The 10,701-nt window shown below is 46.8% G+C and overlaps 1 protein-coding gene across 1 annotated transcript; it reads left to right on the top strand.

The window, feature by feature from the left end:
• Positions 1 to 402: 402 nt before the first annotated feature.
• Positions 403 to 5,892, top strand: LOC124662161 (protein SOSEKI 5-like). Its single transcript, XM_047200038.1, is given in 5 exon segments — positions 403 to 619; positions 706 to 1,496; positions 1,498 to 1,637; positions 2,190 to 2,306; positions 5,712 to 5,892. Coding segments are annotated over 5 exon segments (1,446 nt in total).
• The last annotated feature ends 4,809 nt before the right edge of the window (positions 5,893 to 10,701 follow it).

The following is a 10,701-nucleotide window of genomic DNA, read 5'->3' as shown; positions in this document are numbered from 1 at the left end:
CACACACACACACACACACATACACACAGCAAAGGGCATAACTGTAATTATTCCTCGACCGACGTGAGAACTGTGGACGACTGTGATTCGCGTGACCTCACCCGCTTTGTCCCATCTCCATGTCTCCTACCTTGGCCCGCGAATTTCCACTATAGTCCTCACTCACTCAGTCACGAGCTCCTCTTCTCCAGTTTGAACCCAATCCGCCGCCACCTCACTCATTGACGACGCCATGGCGACCACGGCGTCAGCGCCACCTCCCTATAAAAATGGCGGAGGAGACGGCACGCACATGTTACCCAACTGACGTGCACATTCTCCTTCTACTACATCTGGCCACCACTCGTCACTCCACTGATCCACTGCGTGCTACTAGCTACTCCGGTCAGCCCGTCGGGAACAATGGCGAGCTCCCGTGGCCGGTGGGCGAGCCCCGAGCGGACCGTCGTGTGGACGGAGCCGCCGCCCAAGACATCCTCCACCGCCAGGCGCGCCGGTGCGTCGGCGCTGCCGACGAAGGTGGCCGTGGTGTACTACCTCTCCCGCAACGGCCAGCTCGACCACCCGCACTTCATGGAGGTCGCCCTCTCCTCGCCCCAGGACGGACTCTGCCTCCGAGGTATGTACCTGCCATTCTCCCCCTGCCCTGCTCTGTTCAGCTTCGCTCTCTGAGAGGAAGAAAGAAGTGACGTGTTGTCAATGCAGACGTGCTGGACCGGCTGACGGTGCTCCGGGGCGCCGGCATGGCGGACGCCTACTCCTGGTCCTCCAAGAGGAGCTACAAGAACGGCTACGTCTGGCACGACCTCACCCCCGACGACCCCGTGCACCCCGCCAACGGCAACGAGTACGTCCTCAAGGGCTCCGAGCTGCTCGTCCTCCCGCAGCTCCCCGCGCGCCCGCGCGACGCCTCCACTTCCTCCTCCTCCTCCTCCACCTCGAGCTACCAAGGGGAAAACAACAAGAAGATGCCGGCGGCGTCCAGGGCGTCCGGCCGGCGCAAGAACTGGAGCTCGTTCGACCTGGGCGAGTACCGTGTCGCCGCGGTCTCCCGCGGCGCCGACGCGCTCGCGGCGGACGCGGCCACGCAGACGGACGAGCGCCGGGCGGGCCGGCGCGGCCGGACCGCGCCGCCGGCGTCTGAGGAGCAGGAGGCGGCGGCGCGGACGGAGCTGGGCATCGACGAGATCTCGCCGCCGCCGTCGTCGAGCAGCCCCGACACGCTGGAGACGCTCATCCAGCACGACGCCCGGCTCGCCCTCGCGAGCGCGGCCCCGACGCAGCCCGCCGCGGGGGCGGAGGTGGGCGTGATCTCGGGCGGGCGGATGCGCGCGTCGGCGGTGCTCATGCAGCTCATCTCCTGCGGCTCCATCCCGGCGCCCGCCAAGCGTGACGGGGGGCAGGCGAGGTACGGCGCGGAGCGGCGGCTCCCGCGCGGGCGGTCGGACCTGAGCAGCAGCACGGGCACGGCCGCGGACGGGTTCTCCGGGCAGCATGTCCGGCGTGGGCGTGAGCATGGAGCGGGAGTACTTCAGCGGGAGCCTCGTCGAGACCAAGAAGGCGGCGAGGGATGACCGTGCCGGCGTCGGAGGCGAGCTCGGCGCGCTCAAGAGGTCGTCGTCGTACAATGCCGACAGGTAGCATTACTCTTCCGATACTTGCTATTGTGAGCTTGTTGACACACAGATTATCTATCTCATTGTGTAGTACATCATGCATGAGACACATCCATCGGGGACAATTCAGAAAAGTTGTGACTGGAAAGTTACTTTGGTGATCGAATTTCCAAGAATTCTCGCTGTGAGATGGTAGATGCTAGTAGTACTCGGAATCCGTAGTACTCGGTCCCCAAATGGCCGGCTGTTTGCGGTAGACGATAGATCGATCTAGCAGCAACTTTTTCTGAATGATCCCATTTCTTCCTTATCTCTGAATATGGTAACCATGTGCTGCGCCTGCGTGCTACCCTGTTTTCACGCTTTGCTCTCTGCTCCGCTCGACAATTCCTCTGCGATGCAGAGACGTAGTTTAGCTACGTGCCTAGCTGTCAGTGCACATTTAGTCAGTGCAGATCGCGTTGCTTGATCTGTCCATGCGTCTCCAAATCTGGGCGCTAGCTATCTCTCGTCTTCTACCTTGAAGATTCCCTGTTTCTTTCTGACTGATGATCCAACCGTTTGTACCTGCAGGGCAAGGGATACGATGAACACTAGCAGCTGCAACAAGTTTGAGCTGGCGGAGGAGGAGGTGGACGGCGTCCGTGCCCGGTGCATCCCCGCCGGGAGGAAGCCCGGCAGCACCAACAGGTTACCGGCCAGCGGCAGGCGGAGCAGCCAGCCGGAACCTGCCGCGCTGACTGAAGAAAACTAATCGACGTGCACTGAACGTCTTGCTGCGGCCTGCGGCACGCACTTCAGAGTTCTATCCAACTTTTTTTTCCTGATTCCAACACAGGACGGCAGAATTCAGGACAGTGATTCGTTGGACATCTGGATCTAGATATATTTCTCCTTGACTCATGTACCTCGGTAGACTAGTTTGCCTCTTCGTTCCGAAAGGAGGGAGCAAAATAACACTAGTTCGTTGGTAGTGTACTATGAATATACAGACTTGTCAAGGTGAGCATGTCTAACAGGCCCCTATTTTCTACCTCGTAAAACGCAAGTAAAGGGCTCTATATCAAAAAAAAATGCCCACGCAAGAACCATTCTGTCTAGCAGACCTGTATTTCACTCCGTATATTTGAAAATTGCAAACCCCGGAAAATTTGTTCGATAGTTCGATAGTTCATAGCTAGATCATACATACGGATCATACAGAATTGCGCGATCCTAATGTTGGTTCTCGCAGTAACATTTCTTTTTTTTTTCAAATTTCGAAAACTACAGTTTAATGTTGGTTCTCGCAGTAACATTTCTTTTTTCTGAAAGCTGGATTGCAAAGCTGCAGAAACCTTGAGGCCAAGCTTAATTATGGATTAGAATAGCACGGGTTTAAGGGAGAGCTATCTCCGTCACATCGAGAAACCAAGATAGTGCACAATGGCATGGCCCATAATATTCAAGGGCATCGGCGAGAAGAGGATTCGCCATGCCAATATGTACTGTAGGGAGCCTTTAGAAATAAGCAATGCATACACCTCGAAGGTAATATAAAACGTCGAGAAAGTTGCATGAATCTTCTAAAGATCTTAGTGTATGAACCAATAATGACGATCATGGTATTTTGGGCGAGACATCTAGAATTAGGCAAGATTTACACCTAGATAATTTATGTGTTGGATCTAGAATAGTTGTTGATAAGATATATCTAGGGCTTGTTATCGCCGAGAAGGGAAATTATCCATAAAGGTGAAGTCACGGTGGTTGTTGCTACAAAATTGAGATCATAATAAAAAAAATTAATACACATTTAGCATGTTTCTAAAATATCACTCCTTCTCTAGATATCAACAGGGTGTGGCTTTAAAATTGATAAGACAACTTTAAAACTCGTGCCGATAATATAGAGCTATTGTGTTTAATTTTTAAATCTAACATCTATATGGATTTTAGAGATATTAAATATATTTTACTCTAAAATTTACGTAAATTATTACTCATAAGTTAAGTCAAATTCCGAATCTAAAAATAAAATAGTCATACGAACATTCACTTTAAAACTCATTCATGTATAAGCTAAGCAAGGTAATCAGTTTGCGTTAAGGGATAGAAAAAATCAAGCCTTGACTGTTTGTGAGGCAAGCATGTTTTTACATTGAGCCTCCCACTCTTTTCACCACTTCAAATAACAATTAATTTAAAAACATTATTTGGGTCAATTTAGCAGAAAATAATTAATTCATTGTAGAAAAGGATTAGTATAAGACATATCCTTCATGTCGTGGTGATAGCTCTGCCATAACATTTTTGCACCATAGGCACATGTACATGATGACATTGCCAACACCAAATACACCGGACACAAGCGCCATCATAGAGTGATTACATAGAACAACACACCACACCATGAGGGAAAACGAGAAAATATGAGATTTATTATCTATAAACATAGAAAGTTGTTATGTGAATCAAACTAGCATGAGTAATATATGTAGTACCATACTATAAATTGTCATTGTCATTGCCGCAAGACTGCTAGGTGTTATTTCACAATGGCTATTTGCATAGCCCAACAGATCAATCTTTATAGACTTTTAGCGAAAAATACAGAAGGATTCTCACATCTAGTATATAAACATAACCATGTGTTTCAAGATATTCTGGTACTATGCTCTGCTATGCTATTCTCGGCGCCGTAATTCCCTTATACATAGAGGCAAGGTAAGAAACTAGCTTTTTCGAAAAGGAGGTTCAGACCCCTGGCCGAAGAGATGTATGTGGCCTTTATTTATAATGTATTTAAAAAATATCTGGCTAAAGCATACATTAAAAAAACCTAAAGCTAGCACTTGACATCTACAAACCAGATAATGGGTGACGAATATGCCATCATGACCTTATGCCTTTAAAATAGAAAAAAAATACACGCCACCAATTAGTACCGGTGATACAATTAAAATGAATCCATGGATTTTGGTGCTTATTGTATGATAATAAGTGACATTTTGCATGATATGTGAGGTCTCCTACATGTTTTACATGAATTTATAAGGATTTTTCAGAAGTACCCTTTTATTTTGTTTCTAGTGCCTCATAACAAAAAAAAACGTACTTTGTGAACTTTTGTGTTTCATGGACCTTCCAGCCAACAAATGGACACAAAAAAATTGGAGCATCACTTTTTAGGGAATACAACAGGATGAGAAAAGAGATGAAGCTGGAGCTGCCTCGGCCAAGTAGAGATGTCCATGGCGTGACCCTACCTCTTGACCACACCATGGGTCGCACCAGACGCAATGTGGGCCCTTTCGCCTTTGTTTCTACGTCATCCGATCCATCTAGATTTAAAACTAACTATATATAGTTTTAATATCGTAGATTCACAAGGGGAGGTTGCAAAACATAGAAACACTAAAATAGATAAGCTTGTGTGATGATTAGAGGAGGAAACACCATTGGAGATGTCTCGGTTGCTCATCTGCCTCCATCAACATCAACACAATCGCCTCCATCAACATCAGCAAGGACCGTGCCGTCGTCGGAGGCGAGCTCGGTGGTCTCAGGAGGTCGTTGTCGTACAATGCCGACAGGTAGCATTACCCTTCCGATATTTGCTGTACTTAGCTTGTTGACACAGAGATTATCTCATTGTTCATGCATGAAACACAGCCATGGGGGGACAATTCAGAAAAGTTGTGCTTTAGCCTCCACTGTAAAGCTACTTTCTTGATCGAATTCCCAAGAATTGTCGCTGTCATCGGCGCTGCTAGATGCTAGTACTCGGTCCCAAAATGGCCGGCTGTTTGCGGTAGACGATAGATCGATCTAGCAGCAACTTTTTCTGAATGATCCCATGTCTTCCTTATCTCTGAATATTACCATGTGCTGCGCCTGTGTGCTACCCTGTTTTCACGCTTTGCTCTCTGCTCCGCTCGACAATTCCTCTGCGATGCAGAGACATAGTTTAGCTACATGCCTAGCTGTCAGTGCAGATCGCGTTGCTTGATCTGTCCATGCGTCTCCAAATCTGAGCGCTAGCTATCTCTCGTCTTCTACCTTGAAGATTCTTTGTTTCTTTCTGACTGATGATCCAACCGTTTGTACCTGCAGGGCAAGGGATACGATGAACACTAGCAGTTGCAACAAGTTTGAGCTGGCGGAGGAGGAGGTGGACGGCGTCCGAGCCCGGTGCATCCCCGCCGGGAGGAAGCCCGGCAGCACCAACAGGTTACCGGCCAGCAGCCGGCGCAGCAGCCAGCCGGAACCTGCTGCGTTAACTGAAGAAAACTAGTCGGCGTGCACTGAACGTCTTGCTGCGGCACGCACTTCCGAGTTCTGTCAACAGTTTTCTCCACATTCCAGCACAGGCCGGCAGAATTCAGAAAAGTGATTCGTTCGATGTCTAGATATCTCTCCTTGACTCCTGTACCTCGCTAGATTAGTTCAGTTTGCCCCTTCGTTTCTAGTTTGTCGGTAGAGAAAAGTGTATTATTATGGATAGTATAGTAGTACAAGCTTGTTGGCCGAAAAGTGTCTTTGCCTCCCTCCAAGCCCAACTGATTCCTTCGTTTTGATACAGCAAACCAAACGTTTTAAGAGGAATCTGATTTTTTTTTTGTCAATGCTGTAACCTGCAAGCATGATTTTTTCTGACGAATCTAATAAAATTTTGAGATTTGAAAATATACACAACACGTACGAGGGTTTGTCTGTTTTTATGCAGCCCAGAATACAAAGTATTGGAAACTGAAATTCTGCAAGTTTCTGGGATAAATCAATGACTACATTCTGATTTTTTTTTTGAGAATTCTTCTGGAACTCGTCAATATCACATAGGGGTTTAGTAGATTCTTTTTAAAATATAATGGCATCACTTGTGCCTAGGAGGTAAAACCCTTGGCGAGAATCTACAATCTGCTACTAGTTGCGGGTACAGCCCATATTTATGTCACACTTACAAGTTTTTAAAAAATCTAAAAACAAAATCATGGATTTAGATTGTATTGTATATTGCGCATATGTAAAGTTTCATCCAAAAATATGATAACATGTGACCTACATAAAAAGAACACACAATATCCGAATACTATATGACACTTTTCACTTATATCTTTTTCTTTTTTTGCACAGGTTTTGAAAATTCGACATCCAATTATATGGTACGGGCACAAAACGTTGCGTAATATTTGTTCTCAACCTTCGCTCCTTGTCAACGTTAAACTTATTTCAAAGTGTATGAATCCATGTGAAAACCGAACATGGGTCAGAACGGTTGCTGAAAACCGCTGGTGATGCCGCGCGGGCTTCCCATCTCAGATATTGTCGCACTTGCTTAAATTATTTTACCTTCATACAAACAAGTAGCAAAGGGGCAAGCATACAGAAGCATCAAGAAAAATTGGATTACAAAACTGCATAAACGCTAAGACCAAGCTATAGATTAGAAGAGCACGCGTTTAAGGAAGAGCTATCTCCATCACACCGACAAAACAAGATAGTGCACAATACTACAATAGCATGGCTCATAAGAATCAAGGGCATCGGCGAGAAGAGGACTCGCCATGCCAATATTCATTGTAGGGAGCCTTCCGAAATAGGCAATGGGAGGCTCTCATTTCCCCCCATTCTGCTCTCAGCTTGCTACAGTAACTGCTCCCCTCCCCCACCTCTCCGGGCCGCTCCTTCCTCCTCTCCGCCGGAGTAGCTGGTCGGAGATGGAGAGGAGATGGTGTCGGCTGTATATACTTAGGGTTTTCTTCTAGTCTTCGTCCCCTAGTGGCGGTTTGGAGCCGTACCTCAGATCTAGGCGGCAAGATCTGGGGATTAGGGTTCCTCTTCTTGCTGCTATGTCTCCAGTGGTCGGAGCATAGAAACGAGAAGGGAGCCACGGTCTCCGCAAATAAAGTAGAGGCCGCGGATCTTCTGATGATGCTGAGACGCTGTGAAGCAGAGCCTCCCCTGGCCGGCCATGGAGGCGAGGGGGAGGGGCGATGCTTTCTGTGGCACACGACGAAGCTGCTTCTAGCCGGCCGTGGAGGCGAGGAGGAGAGGCCCAGCTGTGTGCTCTCCCCGGCGGAACAGAGATCCAGGTACTTCTCTCTGGCTCTATCTGTGGTGAGTTCTTGGGTTGCTCTTCCTCCTCCGTGTGGTCGTGGAGACAGACAGGAGTGTGAGAGCCCCAGATCTCGTCGATCTGGAGTTAGGAGGCACACTGGTGAGCGTGCGGTGCTCACCACGACGGAAGCTCACTATCGACGGCAGATCTCAAGCGTCGACGCCTTCCGCCGCCGCTATTTTTGGCCAAGGGGGCCTCTCCGCACCTCGGAAGAAACTGCTTCGGGGAATATCTAATTCCTCCAGGCCTTAGTGCTGAAGGGGAAGATCTTCGATCTTGGCGTGGTGATCCATCCTGACGACGAACCAAGTGGCGTAGTCCCTCGCGTCGCCGCCAGCGACCATGGTCCAAGATTCAATCTTCGACGCTGTGGAGAAGAAGGACCCGATTGCTTTGTTTTTTTATCTTTCTCGGATCCTTTTTGTAATTTCTATGGACTCTTGTGCTATTGTTACTCAAGCCAAGGTCCTTTTTGTAATTGTACCCACCGACTAATGGAGCTTCTCGGTCCTTCGGGGTCTTATCTGTTCAAAAAAGAAAAGAAATAGGCAATGGATACACCTGGAAGGTTATATAAAACGTCGAGAAAGTTGCATGAATCTTCTAAAGATCTTATTGTATGAACCAATAATGACGATCATGGTATTTTGGGTGAGACATCTAGAATTAGGCAAGATTCACACCTAGATAATTTATGTGTATTGGATCTAGAATAGTTGTTGATAAGATATATCTAGGGCTTGTTAGCACCGAGAAGGGAAAATATCCATAAAGGTGAAGTCACGATGGTTGTTGCTACAAAGTTGAGATCATAATAAAAATTTACTCCAGATTTAGCATGTTTCTAAAATATCACTCCTTCTCTAAAGCTCAATAGGCAGTGGCATTAAAATTCACAAGACAACTTTAAAACTCGTACATATAATATAGAGATATTGTGTTTAATTTTGTAATCTAACATCTATATGGGTTGTAGAGATATTAAATATATTTTACTCTAAAATTTACGTAAATTATTACTCATAAATTAAGTCAAATTCCGAATCTAAAAACAAAAAATTCATATGAACATTCACTTTGAAACACATTCATTTATAAGCTTAGCAATATAAACAATTTGTGTTATAAGGGAGAAAAAATCACGCCTCGAAGGTTTCTAAGGCAAAGATGTTCTTAGATTGTGACTCCCACTCTTTTCACCGCTCGAAATATCAATTCATTTAAAAACCTTGTTTGGGTCAATTTACCATAAAAGAAATAATTCGTTGTAGAAGAGGATTAGTAGAAAGACACACTCTTCACGTCGTGGTGATAGTTGTGGCAGAACATGTTTGCACCGTGGGCACATGTACATGATGATATTGGCAAGACCAAATACACCGACCACAGGCGCCACATCTGGCGGAGTAGAGTTGTTGCATGGAACAACACAACACGCAGGAGGGAAAAAGAGAAAATCTGCGATTTACTTAGAAATTGCCAACAATACTATTCCGGCCCAAACAGATCAATCTCTATAGACTTTTAGCGGAAAAGGCATAAGGATTCCATCTCACATTAGTATGTGAATATAACCATGTGTTGCAAGAAACTCTGTTTAATCCCTATGCTATGATCTGCGATGCACGGCGCCACAATTCCATTATACGTAGAGGAGGAGTTTTTGAGAAACAAACCCAGAAATAGTTATGCTACTCTGTTTAGTAGGGAGTAAATTACAAGGATCTACCACAATTGGGGCGAAGTGGACAGGTCAGTACCACTCTTGGTAATTTTTTCGTGTCAGTACCATTTCTGGGGCAGCCAGCAACTGATTGAGCAAATGTGGAGCAAACAGCGAATTAGGCTCTGCGGCCCCACCGTCGGTGCCAACGTGGCAGACGGCCGTGAGGAAGCTGCGGTTAGGGTCAAAACCCTACCGTTCGGGCAGCTCTGTCCAGCTCTTCCCCGTCTTTCTCCCCATTTCTTTCCAGCTCGAGGCGCCGGCGATGGAGGAGCCTCCCAATCACGGCGGCGACGGCGACGGCGGTGGCGGAAGAAGCAGCGTAGATACGGCGAGCCAGGGAGGCGAGAGCGTGGAGGAAGTTCTGGACGAGCTGTGGCCGTCGCGGCCATCGTCGGCGGCGGCGAATCTTGTTGCGATTTGGGTTGCTAATCTAGCGTTCTCAGAACGGTACACCTACGGCCTTGGTGGTGTCGAGTAAGTATCTCCTCTCTAGCTTATATAGTTGCACATTTGTACTCCGCACCTTGGGGATTAAGGGACTAGGGTTTACTGAATCTTGTCTGCACTTGTACTCTGTTTTGCTAGCTTGGATCCTGAAATTTGGGATGTCAGAATACATTTGGATGGGGTAGATAACCTGGAGAGGAAGATTGACCGCGATGACATAACCTACATGAATTTAGTAGCTATGATTGAGACACAGGGTTATAGCATCACAGATTCTATGTATTGCACGCAATCAGATGGCAGGGTTATATTAGTTGAAAGCAATGCAGTAATCTATGATTTGCTAGAAATGTTTGAATCAACTCAAGTGTTATATTTGTCTGTCAAGAGGAGAGGTGCTGTTGTTGCAAAGAATCAAACAAAGGCAGGTCAGAGTAGTGGAACAAATGCAGATGTTGTTATTAAGTACATTCCTCAAGTTGTGTTTGATTTAACTCCACCACCTGTATTCTCTGTGGATACTGATGGACAAGTCTTCACAAGTCAGTGCACTCAACAAAGCACAAATATTCAGAAGGGAAAACAAGCAGCAGTTGATGATGATGATGCAATATATGCAGAGGTTGATGGTGATGCTGATGACTGTGTATTCTTTGACATGGGAGAGGCAGACTTTGCTGCAATGGAAGAAATTAGAAGGAAAGAAGATGAAGAGATAGCTGAGAAGATTGAGGATATGAGAAGGAAGAGAGAGGACCCCATGCTGCATTGTGAAGGAGACAATGACATAGAAGATATATTTGTCAGTGAGG

The sequence above is a fragment of the Lolium rigidum genome, chromosome 6 (genome assembly GCF_022539505.1).
Source record: "Lolium rigidum isolate FL_2022 chromosome 6, APGP_CSIRO_Lrig_0.1, whole genome shotgun sequence".
Classification (NCBI taxonomy): Eukaryota; Viridiplantae; Streptophyta; class Magnoliopsida; order Poales; family Poaceae; genus Lolium; species Lolium rigidum.
Note: the sequence above shows the minus strand (reverse complement) of the source record. Positions and strands in the feature narration are given on the sequence as shown.